The sequence below is a fragment of the Chiroxiphia lanceolata genome, chromosome 7, assembly GCF_009829145.1.
Source record: "Chiroxiphia lanceolata isolate bChiLan1 chromosome 7, bChiLan1.pri, whole genome shotgun sequence".
In the NCBI taxonomy this organism is placed as follows: Eukaryota; Metazoa; Chordata; class Aves; order Passeriformes; family Pipridae; genus Chiroxiphia; species Chiroxiphia lanceolata.
Genome location: NC_045643.1, coordinates 10,904,136 through 10,929,625, shown reverse-complemented (window position 1 = coordinate 10,929,625; position 25,490 = coordinate 10,904,136). Strand labels below are relative to the sequence as shown.

At 44.2% G+C, this 25,490-nt stretch overlaps 1 protein-coding gene across 1 annotated transcript in view; it reads right to left on the bottom strand.

Annotated features, from left to right (window-relative positions):
• Window positions 1-242: 242 nt before the first annotated feature.
• PLCL1 (phospholipase C like 1 (inactive)) overlaps window positions 243-25,490 on the bottom strand; it is a 195,687-nt gene continuing 170,439 nt past the window's right edge. Inside the window, exon 6 of the mRNA XM_032693451.1 lies at window positions 243-2,179. Coding sequence (XP_032549342.1) covers window positions 1,997-2,179 — 183 coding nt within the window. The 3' untranslated portion in view covers window positions 243-1,996. The remainder of the gene's footprint in view (window positions 2,180-25,490) is intronic.

Sequence of the window (25,490 nt, the reverse complement as noted above, 5' to 3'; positions counted from 1 at the left end):
GCTGGGTTAACAGTTTCCATCCTCCCTAACTGTAAATACTGAAGGCCAAGCATTGTTTTTATATAAATACAACCCATGATGAAATCGGGAAGGTAACCCAAGAGAGCAAAATGTGAATGTGCACACTTATACCATTGATCTGGCTTTACACCTTGCCTGAAACACAAAAGACACTCCCTCAGACCTCAGTGAAGTCTGAATACACTCATAATGGAGAAATAAACAGAGGATTTAGGGCTGGATCTGAATAAGTATGGCAAATTTTACTAAAATGATATTTAAGGCATCTGAGTTATAACCTTTGCAATAACACAGTTCCTGTTAGAGCAAGACCTTCTCTCAAGCAACTTACCCACTCTAACCCACCTTTATCCAGGATCACTGTTTACCTTCTATGTTAAATCACTGTAAAAACATGGGTCAAAGTTGTTTCATAGCTTTACTCTCTCAGTAATGTGCAACATGAACATAATAGTGTTATTAAGAAGTCAAAAATAACTTAACACAATAGCTATATAAGATTTTCCAATGATCAAACTTTCAGCAATTACTTTTTGTTAAGTTCAGAAAATTAGCATATTTGTTAATCAAATTAATTTAAAAAGTAGCTTTTAAAAATAAAAGCAATGCTTTAAATAAATATAGTCTTTTTTTATAACCATAAAATACTTAGTCCTGTTAAAGGTAACACAAATACTAACACTCAAGCACAGTACTTAAATGATTGAAATGAATATTGTGAGCATACATGAGCTGGACACAGGGAGGGATGAGGATGCATTGCTTCGTGACATTCTCCATCTCCTTTCTACAGTGGCACTAAGAGGCAGCCAAATCTCAGAACTACCCTAAGCATATGACAGGAGTCAGGATATTTGTAACTGCTGCACAAAAACACTGGTACTCTGTTTTTCCCCAAGCTATTTCTCCACACTACACCTGTAGCAGTTCTTCACTCTGCTTTAAATTTCTAGCCCAGCATGATTCTCAACCACAAAAATGTAAGGCCAGATGTTGCTTGCTTCATCCAACTGACTTCAACATCTACGCAGAAGGCGGCAAGCAATGTCTGACCTCTCACACCTCTTGCCCTAAAGCTCACATTTTGTGAAATCTGGAAAACTTTCCTTACAGTACTGGCACCACTGAGTGTTTCAGAATGGTCTGAAGCTCGCTTTCAGAGTTCATGACCACCAAAGGGTGTTCACAGCTCTCCTCATAACTACAGGGCTGACTAGCTATGTTCGTTACTACTTAAATTAATGCCTATCAGCAAAGACTGCAACTGTCCTGCAGATCTACAAGGTGGCAATGTTTTGCTGGAATGAAATAAATCAGCTAGTTCTCACATTAGTATGTGCTATCTGGGTGTACCCTGAAGAGCAGTTTGCTAAAATTCAGCAAAAGATACATCTCAAATCTACCGATAATCTACCTAGCAACTGTGACCATTTGATATCCCATTTACTTGGTTGTAGTTGTTCATTAAAAATCACCTTCAGGGTCTGCAGCAAATCACCAGTTTTATCCTCACAAAAACAGCTGTCAGTGACACTTGTTGTATTCTGTTTGTTTGTTTGAACAGCCTAACAGTAATGTAACCTGTAAGTTAAATGATAAAAAGCTGGAGAGCAAAATAAAGCCCGGAACTGACACAAGTGCTCTCCATTTGTTTTGATCTTCAGAATGAACAGGCCTATTCAAAGATGACAAAGGAATAAATTAGCAAATGGCTAATGCAATGCATGAAAGGGCGTCTACAGGATTTGCATGTGCGCTCACACACACGCACTTGCATACAGACAGCTTGGCTTCATTAGAAATCTCACTACCGGAGCTTAACTTAGATAAATTACTGCATTAAAATACTGACACTGTGAGGATTTTAATACTATCACACCCTGTAGAGGGCACTCCCGTGTGAATTTTTAAATGCTTTAAAAAAATAGTTTAGAGTTATTGAAATCTGTGACAAATGCAACAGCTCTGCCTCCCCTCACAGCCTCCCGTTCTCATCTCCAGTATCCTTCTCCTGTATTGCCTCCAGGCACCGCTTTGACTTGGCATCCGCGTGCCCGCTTCCAGTTTTGCTCAGTCCGCACGACAGGCACGCCAGCTGGATCTGCTTCATGTTCTCCAGGGCTTCGTTCTTGGCGTTCTTCAGGAGATCTCCTTGGCCCTGAGGATGCACAGACAGATATGCAGGAGAGAGTCAGGCATTGCACACATCACTCGGGACCACAGGCGGCAATACTGCTCTCCTTGTCTCTGGGGCATACTGCTCAGTGCCATGGAACAGGTCCCAGCTCCCATTTCAAATCCACTTTGTTCTCCGTGAACAGGACCAAAGCCCCTTCTGCAGCCTGGCACCAGCTCAGTGAGGAAGGCAGCACCCAGCACACTGGACAGACATCAGACTCCCACCACTTCCAGGTTACCACCCCTTGAGAGGTAATTTGGGCCTGCACTGAAGGAGGTTGTGGGGGAAGGCATTTCCTCTTCCACAGTCAAGAGCAAGGACCTGCAAGGGACAGGGCAGTGATGGTACATGTTACTCCCCTCCCCATGCCACTGCTCTATCCTTGCTCCCTGGCATCAGATCCCACATGGCAATGGTTGTGTGCCCCCAGCCAAGGACCCCCTGCGAGCCGTGAGACCCTGGTAACCCAACCCTTCTTGCACCCAGATTTGCTACCCAGCCTTGAGCCCTCCTGTAGCAGAGGCAGGCCAAGCTGCACACCCATGTGAAACACATCATCCTGTAGTGCTACAGGAAATGCATCTGAACCATTTTGTTTGGGACCTTTGAGCAGGTGAATGGGAATGAGACTTCATGAGCAAAGGGCTGCTGCTGCATCTTCTCAGGGCATATAAAGGTGAGGTGACTAACAGGATGTCAATCCAATTTGCAACAATCAGGAAAAGTGTGTTACATTAAATTTGTATTAAGGAGGTGGTGTTCAGAAATGCCAAAATGAATATTTATGCAACATTGATATCTCAAGTGCTGTGAAGCGACAAGATCCTGGTGCTACAGGATACAAATAAATAAAAGCCAAGACATGCATTTGGTCATTAAAATTCAGTATCACTGAGAACTTGAGCTCCTCTTCTCCTAATGTCACCCAAAGTACTGCTTAAAGCACAGCACCCACTGCTGATGGTTATACACATAATCAGAAGGAATATTTCTATTGACTGAAACGTCACATTCACACCCCTGCAACCCAGTCTGATGTCCTGCGGACCACAGGCACTTCCACGGGTCTCAGAGGAGACAATAGATATTATAGCAGGACCTGGGGCTTGCTGGAGGGGCGAGTGATCACTGCCACTCCTTCGGTTTTCAAAACAAATCAGATGTGTTGGATGAGTCACAATATAACACCCTCCATCAGTGGGAACATCTCTCCACTCTCCCCAGAGCTAAGAGGAAGGATTTATCCCACACCGATGAGCACAGTTCCCTTTTCGCCAGCGCCTGGCACTGGACTCACAACGTCTGAGCCCCTGCAAACAATGTTCACAACGAACAAACAATGGTGGCTTGCAAGTCTGCTGCACTGGTAAACACCACGTGGGAAACCACGTCACCCAGGGACAGCAGCCTGTGCCTGAGAACGTGATTGCCTCATCTCCTGGTGTCATGAATTTGTCCCTGCTGAACGATGCAAATCACTATCCAGATGCTGGGAATACAACTCAGTGTGAGAATAACAAAAAGCACTGGGACTGTGCGAGCGGCTCTCTGCTACGTGGTATGAAGCTCTTTTCAAGGGATTTGTATCTCGGCAGCATGACAGTTATGGGAATACACAGACAAATAGCTTTGGATCCAGTGAGAAGGCATGGCTTGAAAAAACCAAAACAAGAATAAATTATGCAGCAGATATTTCACATAGCTGTGATCTTGATTTTAGGTCAGAGATTTTATTTACGGTTAAAGACAGTAGGTAGGAATTCAAGAGCCCCACAGCTGCCCCAAGGACCCATCTCACCCCACTTTGGTCTCTGTCCCTCTCTGCAAATGCCACAGGAATAGTGCCAGTGCTGCAGCGACAAGGACAACACTGCCACATAAGCAAAGTACATATCACTAATGATGTTATCAAAAAAAGTGTATCTCCTCAATACATCTTCAGTCTCTCCAAACTGCACAAATGCAGTTTAAAGTAGGTTGGTTTTAGGACTAAATACCCCTGACTGCAGTGGTGTGGCTGCTTTTTCCTATCATGCACACAGGACCGAAGACACCAAAGGCTGCACCAACGAGCTGACAAAATCAGTGTGATGATGCTTTGCAGCCTTAGCTTCTCCAAGTCAAAACCTGGTGCTACGTATTCATGCCCAAGAACAGAAAAATTCCCTTAGCACAAGAAGCAACTCAAAGTAGTTGAGAACAACTAAGTTAAGAACAACTAAGTCCAAAACCTGGGACAGCCTCTGCAACAGAGAAGTAAAATGATGATGATGAAGGCCCAGTGCCCCTAAAACACTGGTGTCTCCTGTTAGTTAGGGTGTCTGGAGAAACAATTCCAGGAGCCCATCCTCTGCTGCGGCATGGTTGGTGTCTCCCTGGGCAGCGGGAGCACTCACCCACACTGTGCACAGAGGAGGATTTCCTGTCATCCAACAGCATGAGACACAGCTCCATAGGATGACACAAAAAGCTTCAGCTTAGTCTATGGCACTTTCTTCACATCTCTTCCTTCTAAGGGTGAGGGCAAAGCATGGAAATCTTTCTCAGGTGGCCCACAAATGGTGTGTTTTACCAGGGACTGAGACACTCATTTGAAGGGAGCTACTTGGGATTTGATACACCGCTTGGAAGGCAACAGCCTGAGTCTGTCCTGCCAAGACTCACATCTGAAGTCCCCAGAAGCCAAGGGACTCCACAACCTATGTGAAAGTGCTGAGCCACCCGCTCTCCCTTAGGCATATTCTTATTTCACATTTGAGTAACCAGGCAATTCAGATTACAGATTTTGTGTGAGGCAATGCACAACTTGTCTTCAGGTTTTGGGAAGACACACACTCCTCCTGAGCATACTTCCAATATTTTGAAGACATTCTTATTTTACAGTGATCTAAAAACAGAAATGGTCTTATCAAAATAGTGCAATTCCATTCATGTACAGTTCAATGTCTTAGTCTCCTCGTGTTTTTTATTTTTAAACAGTTGGTTCATTTGAGCAAGCTGAAGGAGCAAAAACGATATTGAATCATCTGTCATGAGAAAATTAACGACAAACCAGCCCTCTCTGACAGAGCTGTCATAATTCTAGAGACACCATTAAAAAAAAAAAATCTGTGGGCATGCTCTGTTTGAAAAGCCATCTGTTTGCTTTGAAAAACTGGCTGTGAGCATAATCCACTTAAGAAAAATGTCAGCAAAATTATGTCAACACCTTAACAAACTAAATACTGGATAGAAGCTAGAGTAAACTTTACAAGTATGATTGCATTGAAACAACCTTCAAAAAACAGTCCTTGTAATCATCTCTGCACACAGAACCATCCTTCTTGCCTCTATCTCCCTTCTGCTATCGGTATCATCAGCCTTTCTGAAAATAAAAAGTTGTGACAAAGTTTAAACACAGCATTTGGCATGACAGTGAATTAAGCCAGAAGAGGTTAATCAAGTGTTCTACCTGAAAAACTGATCAAGGGGCCCATTTTCATTCAGGGTTAGGGAACATTAAATGTCAGATTTCATACACCTAACTACAAAGCCTCAGCAGAAATTAACATTACTGTACAAATAATCCAGTTTTTCAAGCAACTGTAAGATTATAAGACCTTACCCTTGACAGGTTAATACTGCTTAGAAAACCTATAATCTGTTGTGCCTTTCCATACTGCTTAGTTTCAGTGACAACCCATGAAAGGCTTTAAGAAGCATAAGTAGCTCTAGACAGACACTGGCAATGACCACAGATGGGACAAATTCTTTATGTTGTTGGTTCAACTGGGTTTTTTTTCTCCAATCAAATACCTAAGTTTTTGAGTCAAGATGGCAGCTCTATATCCAAGAGCAATCCACTCCAGGGCTGGGGAAGTGAAAGGCTGGTTGGGTTAGGTTAGAGGTACCATTTTTTGTTCAACTTCACAATATTATTTCTTTTATATACGTTGCATGTATATTTCTACATAACTATCAATATATGAGCATGCGTATGTGCATTAATACTTATTATTTCTATTCCTGTGCTTTCTGGGAAACACCCCACAACATGTAGGTCATGAGGCACTGCTAGTTGTGGGCACCCTGCAGCACTGCAGACCCGGTTATAGCTCAGGCAGGACCTGCAGCCCTTGTGTTGGCAGGTGCCTACACCAGCATCAGGGGCTGCAGGAGGACCCTGAAGGCCACCCCTCGGCCCATGCAGAAGTGAACTGTACTGACGGGTTGCCTTACACAAGCACTTTGCTTTACTGCTGGCGAAGAAGAAAATCCCACTTGAGCAATAGGGCCTTCCCAGCGTTCAAAACTGGCCATGTTTCCAGAGAGGCTAAAACAGTGGCTGCAAAAGCCATTTTGTAATCTGCTGCTTGCTAAAGCAGACGGTTGCTTATCTCCTGGGCAGACATATTCTCTGACAGCACATTACGGGAGCTTTCCTCTCCAATCCTCAAGGGCTGAGTAAATACAAACAAATAACAGAGGTCTTAACACTCATCCCCCATCACGCTCATGATATTACCGTAATTTTTTACCTTTTTCTCAAAGAATCAAGCTCTTACATTATTATTTAATCACAAAGTAAAATCTCCAGAGGCTGCCAGTGAACACCAGTGGTTGGCTGAAAAAGCCAGACACAGTCACATAAAAGAGCCGCAAGCATTGCGTCACTCCACATTTCAGAGGCAACACGGGTACAGTAACAGCACTGACAGTCTGTGCCAAGGGACTCAGATAGCCAAAATGCTGGAGAGCTGCTGTAATATTGGGATATTCTGTGTGGAGGCACCATTCACTACAAAGGGTGCATTTTCAAGGTATCATAGTGGGACTTTAATTGTGTTCAGCATTAATAAGAAGGCACGTAATTAAATGATCACACATGGCTTTGAAAATGTAACCCTGGGGAGGAAATCATTAATGAAATTATTAGACTGCTATGTTAAACTTGCTACAAAAAGTAGGTATTTTTCTACGCCTTCTTCAAAGTTAAATGTGGGAACAATTGATATGAATTTGATTATGATGCATTCACATTTCAGAACAGACTACTCAAAAAACATACAGAGTGTTGCTGTATCAAAGCAGACTTTAAAACCCCACCCTTTTCATTATCACTGCATATAGTTTGTCAAGAGCTTTGCTTCATTGTCTGTGACAGAGATCACAATGCACATGTTGGCATGAAAAATTGCTGTGCTCAAAGATTAGACAGAAAACATATAATCACTTCTTGCACACTGAAAAATAAAGGATTGCAAAAATTAGTTACACCACAGGAAAATCAGGGGCCAAATGTTACTTTCCAATTTATTTTTAAACCTTCGCATAGCAGAAATTAACTTCCTGTGAGGAAAATAAAAAGGCCACAAATATAAAAACGTCACAAATATAAGAAATGGCACTTAAATGGCATTCCTTGTGCTACTGGTTTATGACTTAAGGTCTGGGTTTTGGGCATAGCTTCCCACTTACCCATTCTGAACCAAATACAGGAGCTTGTTTCTACCTGGCTGAAACCAGCAACAATTTGACACTGAGTAAATCAGGCAATCCGACCGAGTGCTTGTTGGGGCCTGAGTCATCATATTTTGTAGCATCTGCTAGTAATTTCAGACATCAAATTGAGCATCTCATTTTGGTCTATCAGCATGTAACTGACAGCCAGAGACCTTTCCTCCCATTTCTCAAACCAGGGTCTAGCAAAAACTTGCAGGAGGGAAACACAGCTGAGAATCAATTACATCACATCAAGAACAGATTTGAGATATATGAAAAAGAAAATATCCACCTAGGTGTAGTAGGTTGACCCTAGCTGGACTCCACTAAAGCCACTCTCTCACTCCCCTCTACTACTAGATAGAGGAGAGAAAACATCATTAAGGGCTCATGAGTTGAGATAAGGACTGGGAGAGGTCACTTACTGATCACTGTCATGGACAAAACAGACTCAAAGTGCAGATATTAATTAAATTTATTACAAACAGAATCAGAGAAGGAGAATGAGAAATACAATAAAACTTAAAAACACCTTCTCCCCACAGCTCCCTCCTTCCAAGTTCTACCTCCTCTCCCCCAGCAGTGCAGGGAGACACGGAATGGGGGTTGCAGTCAGTTGTTGTTTCTGCTGTTGCTCAGGGAAAAGAGTCCTTCCCCTGCTCCTGTGGGGTCCCTCCCATGGAGACAGTCCTTGATGGACCTCTGCAGCGTCAGTCCATCCCACAGGCAACAGTTCTTCACAAACTGCTGCAACATGGGTCATTTTTCTGCATGGTGCAGTCCTTCAGTCATAGGCTGCTCCAGTGTGGGTGCCCCACAGGGCCACAAGTCCTACTAGGAAAACCTGTTCCAGTGTGAGCTCCTCTCCCCACAGGTCAGCAGGTCCCTGCCAGGAGCCTGCTCCAGCATGGGGTCAGAGCCTCCTTCGGGCATCCACCTGCTCCAGCATGGGCTTCTCCATGGGCTGCAGGGGGGTCTCTGCACCCCGATGGTCCTCCATGGGCTGCAGGGGCACAGCTGCCCCACCCTGGTCTGCACCACGGGCTGCAGGGCCTCAGCTTCGGTGCCTGGAGCACCTCCTGCCCCTTCTTCTGCACTGACCTTGGTGTCTACATTGCTGTTCACATGTTCTCACTCTGCTCTTCTCTGGCTACAATTTTCACCTGCACAATAACTTTTACTTCTCCCTCTTAAATATGTTATCACAGAGGCATTACTGTCATTCCTGATGGGCTCGGCCTTGGCCAGCGGCAGTCCATCCTGGAGCCAGCTGGCATTGGCTCTATCAGACATTGGGGAAGCTTCTGGTAGCTTCTCACAGAAGGCACCCCTGTAGCCCCCCTGCTACCAAAACCTGGCCACAGAAACCAAATACACCAGGGAAAGGCAGTCACCATTATATGAAGTGCTAAATCTTTGTAAGCAAGAGCAGGAAGGAGTAACTCCTGTGGAATAGATTGTCGTGTGCAGGTTTGAGACCAGATTACATGATAAAAACCAAGATGAACATGAATTTTTAGATGAGAGTTAAAATGGAATCAAAGGTTGTGCCAAGCAACAAGGTCAGAAGCTCTAGGGCTGATCTGCTCAATGCATTGTAGCCAGCAGCTAGGACAACTAGGAAAGCAAGGATGAGGAAGTTAACAAAGAGGAGGAGATGGATAGTTAACAAGATAAATCTCCTAGTATTTTTTTTTTTCTAACCCAGATTGTTCCTCACTTCATCCTTTTTCCATTTATTCTTGTACCAGCCATATGGATGCTGGCTCCAGGCTTTCCTGCCTATCTCTCATTGCACAGAGGCCTGAGTAGGTTCAGAGAGCAGAAGGAAACTCAGGCTCATCTTCTCATGAAAAGCACCAGGAGCACAGAACCAGCCTTGACTGCACTGTATGTCCCAGCTGTTCTACTGCTTACTCAGGTAAAAAAACCCTGTTCGCACCTGATATTTGCACGAGTCTTGAAAATGAAACCACATCTGCAGGCAACACTGGAGACCTTGCGGGCACTCCCTGCAAGACACACAGGCCTAAGGTGATATATCCAAGCCAGCAGCCTCCTGACAGCAAGCACCTAACCTAAGGACAACTGCTGGGTTAAGAGCCAAGGGGCAGCCATCTCTGTAAATACCATTTACAAAGCACAATCTCTTTCCCAGTGCAGCCAGCTGTAAGAGTGAGAGAACACCTCCAGCATTATTTCAGGTGGCTGGGAAAATTCACATGGCAACTCCAGAGCAACCTGGCCCTGTATAAAAAGCATAAAAGTCTCTCAGCAGTTCAAGCAAAAGCTAGCAGGGGTCTGGATTATGGTCCTTCCACAGAGCCCATTCAGTTGTAGCTTGCCCTGAGCACCCAGCAGATTCCAGTGTAGCAGCCCAGTCTTCTCTGAGGCACAGATCTCTGCAAGTGTTCAGATATCACAGCAAAGGGACAAAGAAGAAGTCAATAAAAATTGATAAATACATTTTAATAAATAGAATAAATAAATAATGAGTGAAGTAAAGCAGAAATCAGAATGGCCCTAACTTGTACTACCCTGTTAACATACCCAATGGATCTGTGACTGCAGAGGGATACTCTGACCCAGGGATAGAGCCTGATACTAAAAGAGTAAATGTGGTATGTTAAGAACAATATCCACATCACCTGAAAACCAGTTTATCTGATTTTAACTACTTACATTTAAACTCCCAAACTATACCATTCTGACCATTGTTCGATGTTAAGCTGTCCTATGCAAACCCAAAACTTTTAAACTGATTTCATTTGCCATTTGGGTCTCACCCCAAAGGTCTGCATTGGAGAGGATGACTTAAAGGGATTTGTAGAGGTGTTCTGCAGCAGCCTGGTCAGTTTTCTAGAAGGCTGGTTCATTGCACAGCCAAGCAATCGATCCCAGAGCACAAGCCATGACATGAGCAGTTGGGAAGAGGGAACGCTGTCTACCACTGCTGGTATGGCACTCCCCTGAAAAACACCCTTTCTCACCTTCTTTTCCATCTATTGGAAAGGTGTAGTTAAAATCTAAATGGCTGTGCTGGATACCAAGAGACAGCCCCCAATGTACCACACTGGGCAAGGATCCACAGTTTTTACAAAACTGCCAGCCCACAACTTATATATTTCCAAACCATGTGACACAGCCAAACATAGACCTTGAAGGCAGCCTAGGAGGTGGAAATGAACAAAACACTTTTTTTCTACAAGGAGAACCTCAAAGAGAACAGTCATGCAATTAGGAAATAAGTAAATACTTAGAAAAACTTTTGATTCTGGCTGTTGGCCTTGCCAGTGCGAGCATATCATTGCCTTGTGCAGCCATGGCAACTTAGGTAAGAGGGTATGTATTTGTAGTTCTCTTACAGGATTTGCCTAACAAGATAAAGGCAAAGGGCACACATGGCCAGCTTGCTCTCTGAAACAGTCGAGTGCCCTTCCAGACCCTACTGGCCCCAGACCAAAGCCTGACAAGGAATTAACATCAAGCATTTGCTAGAATACCAAAGTGGCAAAGCACTCATACTATAGCCTTCCCTACTGGTCATTAAACAGAGCTCTCCACTGAAATCCAGGGGCTCTTGCAAATCAGTTGCACTGTATGGCTACTAATTTATTCCTTCAAGCAGGCATTTTATGTATAAAAAGAGTGGGTTTTTATTTTTATTTTTTTAAAAAATGCCTATGCTTTTCTCTCATCTGGACATTTAAATTAAATTACGTTGTATCAGGCTGTCAAAAGCAATGAATGCAAACATTGACTGTAACTGTGTTTCAGTAGGAATTTGCTTTCAGAAATAATGCCATTAATTTGATGTTAGCCATGTGCTGAGCTGTTCAGCTGCCTGTGTGTCTCTCAGGCACTCCATCTAGCAGACAGTTTGCAAGCACAGCCACAAATGTATGCACTCTCGCTGTCAACCCCTCCATGCTAGGAACCTGCCTTTTCTTCTGGTGATACGTTTGAAATGAAAAGGTTGGACTAAGAGCCCAGAAGTGCACAATTAATACTAAGAAAATCCCATTTCACTGGAGAAATTGGAGCACTATTTATTTTTGATACGTAGCCATGAGATGGAAGTCAAAGCTGTATGTCCAGGCATTTATTTCTTAGTCCTCCCTTGGTCACAAAACCCACAGATACCTGTACCAGCACCTGCTGGTAACTCCAGTAAAGTTCAGAGAGTCCCAGAAAAACAAAACAAGGGGAAGAAAACTGAGGCAGAAAGCGCACAAATTTTTTTTGCATTTAATTTTTCTGAGTAAAAGGACCAGAATCAGGAAAATAGATGTTTTGCAGATAACAAAACACCTGTGCAAAGCAACCCCAAAGCAAAACATTTGGCTGGGAATAGCTGACACACCCAGCTCCCCGGTGCCCTCTGTGCTGACTCACAGATGCCCGGGCTGCAAGCACATAGTTAACATCAAAATCATGTCCTTCATCTCAGTGTTGACAACAAAATGTCCCTTAAGTTCCTTAGAACCTGGAAAGGTTTAGTGGCTGATTCTGTTTTGACTGAAGAAAACAGGCACTGTGCTGGTTTGGGGCTTTTTTGGAGGGAGAGGGTGTTGCAGCAATGTTGCACAACCACAGCTAAAAAAAATACCTACAGCTGTGCTTAATACTAACTGAAATAATCTAATCAAGATGAAATCAAATTGTGCCATCAGAGCACAGCATTTCTGGACAGGTAAGAGAGCACCCTCATGAATAGCTCTTGCACACAGCCCCTTACGTCTCTCCTTTCTCAGTAACCCTGTGTCTCAAGCACTAATGTCTTAGCAACTATAAGGTTTGCAAATCCTCCTGCTGCAGTGGTGCTGGCCAACATCACCAGCTGACTGGGGCACGGTTATCTGCAGAAGCCACCTGAGCTCCCTATTCCTACTGCTCCAGCGGGGGCATGACACCCCTCTGGTTTGGCTGCTCTCCTCCCTTCATGCCAGGTGCCGTGGGCAGTCAGTTTCTAACCTGTTCACAAGCAGCACAGGCCACAAACAACTTAATGCTGAAGCAGAAAGCTTTAATCTGAGACCAAACTCTCCAAATCACATGAGAGGTTAAGTCACAAAAAAAAAAAAAACTAAAACAAGCCACTGTCTAGCTGCTAGGTGTTTAGAAGATCCTTAAGCAAATGCTCTGATCCACCTTATCCCTGTCATTCTGGTCCCCCACAGTCAAAGGCAGGTTTGCTGGTGAGACAGGGCATTGAGCTCAGTAAAAGCAGAGCTGAGCCACCCTCTCTGCTTGTGTTCCCCCAGCCAGTGGTTAAAGAGGCTCCTGTGGACACAGCGGCCATGGGCCTCATGTTCACAGGGCTCAATTCCCCTGGGAGAATCCCAGACTTGCCCTCCCAGTGCAGATGTGAAATCAAGGGAAAACAAGAGCGGGTATGGTTATTTTTGCAAGCAGCACTGACCCAGCAGGCAGAGAGTCACTGAAACTAAGCAACTGAGAGGGGAGGAGAAAACCAGCAGGAATCAGAAACAAGCATGGGAATGGGAAGGATGGGAATGGAGACACACAGCAAATTGAGTGAGCCAAGCACAAAAATTAAGTGGTGCAGGATAGGGAAGGTAGTATTCATTTACACATTCATTGCCCCAAAATGTCAATGAGGGAAACTGAACAAGCATGATTTACAATCCATTACGATGCTATATCACAGAAAACAAGAGACTTTTCAGCAAAATTTAACTCAGTTTTTAAGCCTGATACAGAGGGCTATAGTATTAACTCCACAGTTACTGGGGAGGGTTGGAGACAATGAATTTCTACTACCCAACTCAGTACCCACTCAGCCACCTTCTGAAGGCAATTGTCCCTCTAATGCTGCTGGCAGCCCCCAGTCTCAGCCTGTTCATCCCAGACTGCTCAATTAGGCCCCTCAGGCTGTCCAACTCCCACCACCTTTGCCAATGCTTGAAAACATAAAAAAATTTTTCATGTGCTTTTCAATGCCTTCATGTAGCTCAACTCCTCCCCACTGCTACCTACACAAGCATCACCAGGAGCAGGAACCCAGGGACACTGAGTGAGAACACAAAGAGCACTTAAATGCAATTATCACCACTCCCCACTCTATTCAGAAAGATCACAACCTATCAGTAAGGCTCCTCCTGCCAATACCTATGTCTGATCCATAGCAGAGGATGCTGGAGCAAAAACTACTATATAAGCATTTTTAACTTACTCCTCTGACTGTTCTGTATTTTTAATTTGCTCTCATATGAACATCTTTCTGACATCAGTAACGCCGTCTTTTTGTGATCTAAAAATAAGTAACAGCTGTCACAGCATCAGAATCGCTGGTTTTGTCTCTGCTTTTCTCCACAAATGGATCCCACCTTTAACTGGGGAAATGACCCATAAGAAAATTACCTTTATCTGTTGCAGGCTTCATCACCTTGCACTTGAATTCATCTGACCCAGGTAAAAGAACACTGTAGCCGTCAAAGATACAAGATTGCAGTTTCCCAGTCCATTGTTCATAAAGTAAAGCTTACTTGCCCCCACAAGTACTTGGGCCTCCGAGTTCCCTAGCTCCTGTGCAAGTTTTTGGGAATGCCTCCCACATTTAGGGCTTATTGGATCCACCATAAGATCCAGGGAAGAATAACGGCAGCACAAACACCTGGTCTCACTGAACACCTGCAACTTTCCCTTAAGGCAGTTTGTGGCTTTTCACTGTCCCAGCCCTCCCTGCAGATCTATACTGCCAATAACCATATATGTTAACACAGCATCTTTATTCCACAGCCCTCTGCTGCTAGTGGCTCAGGCAACAAAAATGAATCAGTACCACCACTGAGTTAAAGAGCATTTTATTTTAACCTCAGCCCTCAGAATACGTAGTGGTGTGGATGAATATTTTCTCTTTTCAATGTCAGGAGGCAGTAAGGGAAGCTAGGCTGGCACAGTGAAAACATGGAAGGTCATGCCAGCAAATCACTGCCTGCTGGATTCAGAGTTTGGCTCCCCTGACTACTGTACTCACACAAGTGCAGAAGAAATCAAAGGTCCTGGCTAGCAATGGCATTGTACACATTCTGACACGTGGAGAGAGGATTCATATCAGTGCTCGTGAAGAAGGGGAGGACTTGGCATTCATACAGAGACATGCTGCCCCCCAGCTTCAGCAAAGCACAGGGGCCAGGTATCACTCGGTTATAAAGTACATTACCAGATCTGACTGAGGCCACCGACAGTGCCAGGGAAAACCCAGACAGCTTCTCAGCAACCGCAGAGGAGGAAGTTCGGATGGAGCTTTCATCGCCTGCTGAGTTCCCCCAGGGAGCTGTCTTAAATTAGACACCCATTCCCCCACAGGGAGCAGCTTTTGTAGATGCTGGCACGTAATTCACATAACAAAAGGGGCAGTCAGCTTGCCATCAATTATAAGCTCAGCTCGGGAAACTCTATGTGATCCGCTGACAGTAGCTGTAACAAGCTCAAAATATACCACAAAGGTAATTTTTAGAAGACGTTAAAGCTCTCAGCACATATCATTCAAATACAACCGTTTCAGACTAGCACCAGTTACAGCTCCCAGAGAACAGCACAGTTCAGATTTAACAATAAGCAAATGCTGGGAAAAAAAACAATGTACAAGTGATCCTCTCTTAAAGTTCCCATCATGTACAGATCAGTACCCTGGTCTCTCCCTGATACTCAACAGCCCTACAAAAATTCAGAAAAAAAACCAACTGTGGGTGGAGGCTCCCTCGTGCCCTGTTCCACCGTGAAACCCCTTAGAAGTGGAGCCCTTTGTTCAGACACACACTCCCTCGTAGGACAGCAACATGTGTACAGGCTGACAAAATGAGAAATTCCCCAGTGACACAAAGAGCCCTATCTAAATGAACCAGGGAACTTGACAGTACAGGAACACAGCTGCTTCAGAGACAAATTCCTCTCAGAGCCTGTGGACACTGAGTTGACACACACCAGCTCCACATCTGGAGGAAAACAAAGGGCATTTTCTCTACCCATATTTTAATAATCTTTAAGCAATCACAGCTCCACCAGATCTTTACCAGGACACAGGACATCATTCCACAGTTTAAAACACCTTGGTAGGCACCATCTGTGTCATCTCTGCATGGGTGAGACACAGGAGTATGTGCTAGCTAGGATGAGATGAGCAAAGCAAATGCAACTTCTAGGATGTAAAGTGAATTTGCTAAATATATGCAGACCACAATACACCTGAAATTGCTTTAAAATTTAACATGTATTTTCAATAGTAATTGTACAACTGAATCTCTCCTATGTTATTTAAGGGACATCAGGAATCCTCCAAGTTGCATCAAGAGATAACTGGAGTTTTCTAAGCAACAGTCTGTCCCTGAATCCAAGAAAAAACATCCATTTTGTGTCTCTCCATAAATGAGAAATACTGCACTGCTTAACTGACCACCCTGACCTTCAGTGTCAGGAATAAATATCCAGGCAAGGCAGTGCAGGACACTGCCAACCCAGGAAGGAAAAGGTCTTTCCAAACCCCTCACTAGGGCCAGGTGTTGGGAGGCCCTACTGGGGCACATGCCCAGTGCCACTGCAAGGGCCCAGATGAAAGACTCCCATCCCTCTGAGGGGCAGGGCTGGGGCTCAGCTTGCATTATAATGCAACCTGCAACACCTGACAGAGCCAGCTGCTCTTCTTTCATTCTTTGTTAGTACAGCCATTGACAGACAGAAGCAAGAAATGTGTGAATTTCTGCTGAAACTTATACTTTCATTACAGCCTTTTTAATTCCTCTGAATGAGGTCATGTTGTCAGATTGGCACAAACTAGATCCTCAACTTCCAGGTTGTGTTAATTAACTCAACTGCCAAGTACAGCAGCCTTTGATATCCATGTCTCAGATGAAAATGTCACCGTTGCAGGGGAGGGAGGGGATGGTGGCAGAAGTTGCTGAAGTTCCTGAACCATCTGCAGCTTCTGTTTACACTGTCTCTTCCTTCAAGGGATGGGAGATGACACTGACCCAATTTTTACACACAGGCAATTGTCCTTTGGTGGGGAACCATCTACAAACACTCAGTCACCTTCCCCTCATGCCCCCTCTCCCCCTCTTAATAGTACCAACTTTCCAGCACAGTTCTGCAGTTCTTCTCAGGCACACATTCGTGCAGGACTAGCTCCTTTTCCTCAAGAGGTGAGTATCTTCAATAAACTTGTAACCCTACCTGCTGATTTTTCAAATAACCTCTTCATAGGTCATAATCTTGCTGTGGCTTAAAAGAGCATTTGGAGAACACTCTTTGTATTCACACACCATCACCTGAACATTATTAATTACATTCCCAGGTGCAGTCTTTCGACCGGATGACACACCCCCTCAGGAGAAGTTGGCCTTCACACCCAGGTGCCAAAATCCCTACCAGGCTGGTAGAGAAGAGGGATGTCAGCAGCACAGCTGGGGCCCTGGCTGCGACGGGTCTGCCCCAGTGGCACAAGCACAGCGGTGCCAGGTCCCACACAGCTACCCCAGGGCAAATTGGCACAGAATGCAAGAGTGCTAAACTAATGTGAACTGCATCACAGCTAGGGACAGCTCCAGAGCCATGTGGAGTTTAGTCCAGATCAAGGATGGGGGACAGCAGGACACACAGGTAAGACAAAGAACACGGCAGTTCACTCCCATGAATTAGCATGATTTAGATGATAACACTCAACTGGGCCGAAGCAGAGGGAATGAGGATTTGAGGCTGGGGAGGGGAGACAGTAAACACTGAGATGACAGTGAGGCACAGAGGGGTAACTGAGGCAGGACAGATGACTAAGCAGAGGGCTTCACTGAGCTGCAGGCCTACACAAGGAGAGAGCTGGACACCTATTTTGACAGACTAATGCGTTTTAAGCATCTTGACAAGCCTCCATTTGTGAAGTGACACTATAATTGGTTTTCCATACAGCACCTCAGTGTGCCAACCCTCACCCAGGCTCAAAGTCCATGCTGCTGAGGCGGCCTTGGCACAAGGGGCACCAGGTATAGTGGCCCCACATGCTTCTGGCCCTGTCTCCCACCACCCTCACTGCAATAAGATGCATCTTGCCCTGCGTGCACAGCCAGCAGCTTGGCATCAGATCCATGGCTTTTGGCAATTTGTCCCATCACTCAAAATAAAAGGCATATCACAAGATTGATTGCCATCTATCTGGCTAATTTCAGTCAAGTTCAAAGACTAAGCAAGGTATCACTCAAGGCTTTTCATGACACCTTTCACTTTTCTAATATCTTTTCTCATGCCAAAGTTACGGTCGTTCTGCATATATATTTGATGACCTGTCTCACCTCCTATATACATATATGCATGTGGGTTTGCACACATACAATCCCAGCAGAACTGAAGGAATAATATTTTCATCTGAATTGCAGAACTTTTTATTGCAGGAAAAAAAAATATTTACATCAAAGGAAGGCACCTCACAGCACTTGTTCTCTGGATGAACTTTAGTGATCCTCCATTTTTGGTCTGTCGTGCACCTGGGTCCCACACTGACTGCAGGAGGGTCTCATCCCTAAACCTACTGTTGGGAAACACCTGCAGGAGCAGAGCCCTGGTGGGAGGAAAGAGGAAGAGCAAAGCAAGAAAATTGGCGGAGACACACATTTCTGCTCAGATGACTCTGGCCATCAGCTCTTTCCCCAAGAGCCAAGTGGGTCCCTGGGTCTGCCACATCACTGTGGAAAAACACTAGAGCCTCATACCAAGCACCTTCTTTGCCAAATATTCGAGCAGGGCTTAGATCCACAGCAGCTAAGTACTCATCAGCAGGAGGAACTACACAGCCTCTCACAGACCCTTCCAGTCCTATTTTCTATGGACCCAAATAGGTGTAAAGGGCTGGAGAAAAGATAGAAAATTGTGCATGCTCCCTGGATGAACAGACACTATGAACTGGGTTTGGTTCTGCAGGGGCTGTGTGATGTGGGGAGGTGAGTGCTGCTCATCACAAGCACCAGCACTGCAGGCAGGCAAGTGCAGGTCCGTGTGGATCCCTGTGCCCAGACAGTTAAGCACTGCCTGACCTGAATGTCTGGACAATCACTTCTTGCCAGTCAGTGGAACACTCCTGCTGTGACGTCATTCAACAAAACCCCAACAATAAATGATTAATAAGGGACAAAGTCTCTCCTCTTTGTCAGACCATCCTGGGACTCCATGGCCTCCTACATCTCTTCAAAAACTCACAATATCATGAAGGAGCAAGAGCTGTGAACCCTGGTGACCTCTGGTCTCCTTTCCCCCCTTAGTCCCTGCTAGTGCCAGCATTTTCTACTTGCAGATTTAATATTACCTGGGTGGCCTTGATGTATGTGTTAAACACACAAATATTTAACTTGTTCTAAATCCAACTCGTGTCTTGGAATTTTCCTTGACCAAGGAAACAGTGACCTTTCAGAAACACCATTAGGGCTTTAAAAACTCACAGGGAACAGCCAGGTACCCAGAGAGGTCATGCTATACTCGCTGGAGACTGCTCACTACATCCTCCCCAGATCAATGCTCCGGCAGCATGGCTGAGGGCCAAGAAGAACAGTGTATTCCAGTTAATTAACTAGTACTCCTGAAGGACTGGTATTACACTCCTTCTACCCTAATACACACTGTTGAAGTAACTTGAGAAGTTTCCATCACTAGATACAACTGGCAAAGTCCACCAAGTCTTTTAAAGAGCTCTGGTTCCTGCCTTTGGGCTAAGGCAAGACAGATAAAAAACAGTGCATTCATCACTTATGAAGGAGGCATTTTTCAACCAGATCAGCAGAGAACAGCACTCTGCTAGGTACAAGAAAGGTCTGCCTATCCTACCTAATGATCACAGGGCTTGGTTCCCGTAGTTTACAAAACACATTGATCAAAACAGCTTTGCATGTGGATCACACACTTACACCTCCTTATGCTGTAATACCATTTAAAGGACTCTAAATCCCCTACCCCAGAAAGATCTTGCAACATCACATACAGAGGAGCCCTGAAGACTGACCTGAGGGCCAGGAGCACAGGCTTTGCCCTGGAAGCAGCTCCGAGGCTGGGAGCCTCCCTGCACTCACCACTGCATTCAACGCACAGAAAGGGCCTGCGAACAACCCGCACTCCCATGCAACTTCTCCACACTCATCACAGACTGAATAAGGAACAACCTAAATCCTTCCTTTCCTTCATCTTTCCCCCTACTTTTAAATAAACTGCTCAAACTACACAGATTGGTATTTATAAGACTAAAGGGATGTTGACCTCGATGGACCTCTTCACCTTCTCTCCAGCACTCTCAGAGAGCCAGCTGTTTTGTATTATTTTTCTTTTATTTGTCCTTCAGCTCATGCGTAAGAGACCAAGCTGATCCAGTAACTACGTGAATAATTAGAGCATCTCTGTATTTCATTATATGTTTGTAAAATCTGTCAATCACAGACTGATCAGCTTGGCCAATCTCAGCTGCAGCTGAACAGGTCTCAGCTAAAAGCACCAGATCCCTCAAAAGTAGCCAGGGCACACAGCCTAGAGAGGTTTAAAAGTCTGAAACACCACTGTGAACTGCATCAACAAAGGAAATGCAAACAATGTGGGGACTAGACAGCAGGAAAGACATTCAGTCTCTCCAGAAAAAGAGCCTTTGGGGTAACCATATTCAAAATATATTTACCTAGATCTGGATTTGAGTAGACATGAGTACGCATAGAATAACACAATTAGCCCTGCATTTAAAGGCAGGCACGAAGACTCCATGCCACACAAACCACTCCTGCCTACAGCTCTTGCTCTTCACTGTCAGAAGATGAGAGCAAATAAAAAGAATTGCTAAAAACACTATGGCTTATGTTTCATCTGTTTTTGCAGTTTCACAAATTGAGCTCCAATGCTCTTGTGTCCACAGAGATAATACTGGGAAAAGGAGGGAGATAAGACACAGGGAATTTTTGGGGGGTCAGGGGAAAGCCTAACTGACACTTATAGTGAAAGAAATAAATGGCACATAGAATGCAGCAGCTCTGCAGGGACTCATGAATTCATTGTGCTCTTGCTTAAAATCTAGATAGGGTAAATTGTCAAGCAAATCCTTTGGCAGCAATCATATAACAGAATATATTGTTACCATTGCGCTTAATTACATATAATGTTCCTAAGATTCTGCCAGGCTGCTCTGTTGTCCACTCTGTAGCATGCCAAGGAACAAAGCCATGGCTCTTGCCTACTGCAGGAAAAAGGACTGATGTGAAAAGACCAAAATAAATCTCTCTTACAAGATGCTTTTAGAGTACTGTAGAGTACCCACTCAAAAACACTTCCATAGTGCACTATAATAATCCTTAAATTAATGCTGTGAATGGAACTAGTTCTTCCAAAGATTATCAGAAATTCTGTGTTTAAGGTGCTTTAGAATAACAATCACTGTCCGATATGTAGCTTTTGTTCCTAAAGAAAACCAGTAACTTATAGTGATGCTAAATTCATCTCAGTCTAGGTGAAGCCAGATAGTCTTGTATGTACATCTTTCAGATACCTGGCTTTTACCTCTCCAAGTAGCCTTATAAAGTGCGCATTTGGGGCTCTGCGACCCAAGTGAGAGGTCTGGATGCTGCAGGTTTCCCAAGCAACTGAAGGCTGATTGTCACAAATGACTGAGGCAAAGAAAGAGGTCATTTGTGGACATCATCCTGCAAAAGTTCTATTTGTGCACCATTTTGCTGCATAAAGTCACTTACACCAGAGCTAACATTGATCACAACGACACCATAAAATTGTAGATTCCTCCTCCAAAGAGTGAACTGCATTAACAATTTAATAATTGTATGCCTTCTGCATTCAGCAACCTCTCTCTTGATATATCTAATCAGCATTAATTTAAATGCAGGATAATTAACAGATACACTCATGGATGAGTGCTGAAACCATCCCTGAAAATGTAACCACTTGATGTCTTGTAGCATGTACTAACAGTTGGAGTCCTAGTAAGACAGAACACACAGCAGCAGAGGAGAAATCTTATCTTGGGCAGCAAAAAAAGATTAAAGAAAATATGTGCATTTCAGAGCAACAACTAGAATCAAACATTTGGGTGTCTTCCCTTTCAGTAAAAGACCAAAACAGTAAATGCCACTTTATCTTTTTCTTCCCAGGTTTTGTCTATACATAAGTCAGTATGCTGGTATATTAACTATCCAGGTATTTACCATCAGCATGCAGGCAAGTACCCCAATGGTATTGCTTCTAGAGTTTGTATGTACTGATCCACTAAAGTACAAATAGCCCAGAAAAATATGTCTGCAGACAATCAGAGCACGTCCACGTGAGAGCAATAAATCTGAGCCATAGTCAACATACTCAGACTTTGTTTGACTTGGCAGGTTCTTGGGACTCAGGCAGATCCCAACTTCTTTGCTCAAGTAAACACCTCCTGGTAGTCTGTGACAGTTTTGCTTCAGCAAGGAGAGTAGTTTTGCAGGCTACAAGATTTTTTTCCCCAAACATTCTCAAAAACTCATAAAGCGGTCATTGAATCAGTGGTTTGCACATGTGACAGATGCTGAGAGTGCCTCAGTTACTAGAAAATGCTTGGTACAAGATCCCACAGGAGAGGCAGATGGAGTGGGCAGAAGAGCCCCAGGAGAGGTGGTAGCTGGTACTGTCCTGTGCCAAGAGGGCCAGGAGCAGACCCAGGCTGGCTCTGCATGCCCATCACCCACAGGTACATGAGTGTACCTGACCTGAAAGCCACCTAGTGCTCTGCAGCAGCATTGAGTGCAGCGTTACACCTCAAGATCAGAACTGCCCTAATGAGGCTTCTCAGCTTCTGCCTCACAGGGCAGGCAGGAGGAGCCCATGCCTGCTGCAGAAACAACTACACAGTCAGAGAGGAGGGTGACCTCAGCAGGGGAAGGCGAGAGGAGCACCAACATTTGGGGAGAAACAAGCATGAGCCCACGCACCCACGTGAAAGCCTCTGCTCAGTGAAATGGATAGTGGCTTGTTTTAAAAACAAGAAATATCTCATGAAAATGAATTGTGAACTTCTGTGACAAGAGAGGGTCAGACCAGAACAGTTACCTCAGCTGAGGTAACTGAGCAGCTTTGCAGGCCTGTTAGGGTAAAATGAACAGTTCATAACACCATGGACTCTATGAAGGGGGTAAACACAAAATTCCTTTTGCTACCCTTGCGTTTTACTGGAACTCAATTAAATACAGAGAGGAAAACAAAGCAACAGAGCTGGTGCTGCACGTAAACAAACATGAAAGTGAGACTAAATTTGGGAACATAACCATTCCTGCAATATCGCTGTGAGAACATGAGTCTTCTGTCTAGTGTACCCTAAGTTATGCCTCTCAATATTACTGACCGTGAGCCTGACAGTATTTTACGCAGCACGTGACCAAATAGGAAAATGTGATATTTTAAAAATATGCATCCATGTCAAAGCTGACTTGTTAAGACTGTCACCAAGTTATAACATCCATCTTCTTACTGACGTTTTTACCTTCTGGCAAACGGTTTGTCTTTATTGCGGTTATTACTAATATGAAATTACATTTATATAAACTAAGGAAGAAAATGGCATACTATTTTGATTCACCTCTTAAAAGTACCCCAGGGCATTTTTAAACATGAAGAATGTATGATTTTTATAAAATACACTTTAATCTTGCACTCTGTAACTATTTAATTATTTTGCTAGTAGCAATTTCTTATTGCATCTCCTCTTTGTATTCAAAGCTTACCTACTGCAATGAGTCTTTATAAAGAAACACATTAATTAAATATGCCTTGGCTTCACTAGCCTAGGAAAAGACTATTAATCATCTCACAGGCACAAGCACAACCTAATACCTGCTATTTTGCTCACGGGCAGCTCACACAAACTGACTTCTGCCACATGATGTAATTGCCTCCAACAACCTTGAGCACATAAAGAGGCTTTTCCTCATCAGCCATTCACTCACCGAACATACTGTGAAGCAGGTGATGCATTTGTGAGATGTTAGGGGCTATTTTTTTTCTTTTTTTACAACACTATACCAATATCTAGTGAAATACATTTGCAGTGTCCACCCTGCCACTGGACATATGGGGACACCAAAGGCTTGAGTGAGGCAGGGTTGTTGGTGTCTTCTCACCAAATCCTCCCGAGGAGCACTCACTAGCACTGAGGGGAGTCAGTGCCAAACACGAGATGCAGCTGTAACCAGCAAATAGGTTTGTTAGGGCCAGGGTCACTGAAAAACAGTACTTTACAAAGGGGGTGGAAGGGGAGGAGAAAAAAAGAAAAAATATGGACAGATTAGAAAAATGACTGATGGTCTCATGTCAGACACAGGTACAACTTCATTCCCAGTTTTCTAATGTCATTGCTGAGTTGGACTTCAGTCAGAATGAAAAGATGTTTCATGTGCATTCTGTTGTCACAAACTGTTAATATTTTATTGTGTGAGAAAGGTAGAAAAGAAGTTGTGGCTTAGAAATGAAATAAGTCAATTATTCCTTGACCTTGACTGGATGTTTTAAAAGCTCTTCAATATGTTTGCAACATGTGCTAGGTAGCAATTCTTTTTTGTGGAAAATGTTTCTCTGATATCCTACTTGTACCTTCATTAATCATAGGTCACCCTTAGAGGTGCAAGCTTCTCATGTAGCAAACACCTAGAAATTGAAAAAGTTCAGAATACCTAACTGTGTCTAGAGTGACTCTGAGCACAAGGCATTTATTTTACCTAACACAGCTAAAGGTATTCAGAATAATGTTCAGAACTGCCTAGTGTGCTTTTCTTTTTGGTTCTCTTCAGCTACTTGTCTTGGTGTGCTCTATGGAATAGGTCAGCCTGTTTCATAATGTTGGAACTGGTTGCCTTTTCACCAGAGGTCCTATTAACTGAGCCAAAACTCATTCCATTCCTCACTTTCCTCGCTCTCATGGTGCATCAAGGTATGCAAGAAACCACAGGTGACCCAGCTCTTCTCTAATCCTTCTTCTCTACTACCAATGCCTCTCCCACCCACTTTTGCCCTTCAGCCCCTCTGTTCCCAAGTTCCCTCTCCTGCTCAAGATATGTTAGTGCTCTTTCCAGCACCACAATGCTGATGTATGCATCTTCTACTACCCTTGCTACCACCATTGCTCTCTACATTTAGGAGTATATTTGATGAGGAATTTAGTAAAAATGCCTTCTCAAATGCCTGCTCTGGGATGCCAGCCAAGGGAAAGGCACTGGGAGGTAGCAGGGAGATGCTGTCAGACAAGGTAACCTGCTTAATGGGAGCTGGAGGAAGGGAGCAGCACAGACAGAGTAAGGAGAAATTAAAGCGTGATCTATCAGAGCAAAGTGGGAAATGAGGCTATGAAAGAAGGTGTGAGTTGAATGCTAACAACCTGAATGCTTGGCTCAGGCCTTCTTCCTTGCTTTCTGCTGGGGCTGCACCAGATCCCCTCCTTTTTCCATCTTTGGCTATCCTTGGGTGTCTTCACCCAGGCTCAGTCATACAGCTACTGTGACAATTCAGGGTTGATTGGTGCTGAACCAGTAGCTAAAGCCTGGTGAGTATCAGTTACACCACACGGTGCGTCACTGTGCAGCCAGGATGGAGGGATGAAAATCCCCTTTTAGCTGTTTGGGCAGTGCTTCACTTTTGAAACATAACCCTGCAGGATCTACAGTGTTCCTCATGTATTTTCATGACAGTCCCTCCTGCCCTGTCCCTTCCCAAAGAGATGCTCTAGTTCTCATTTTACAAAACAAGCATATGAGACACAATGATCTCAGACAGATCATTTTCAGGATGAGTGGGGCAGAACAGATAA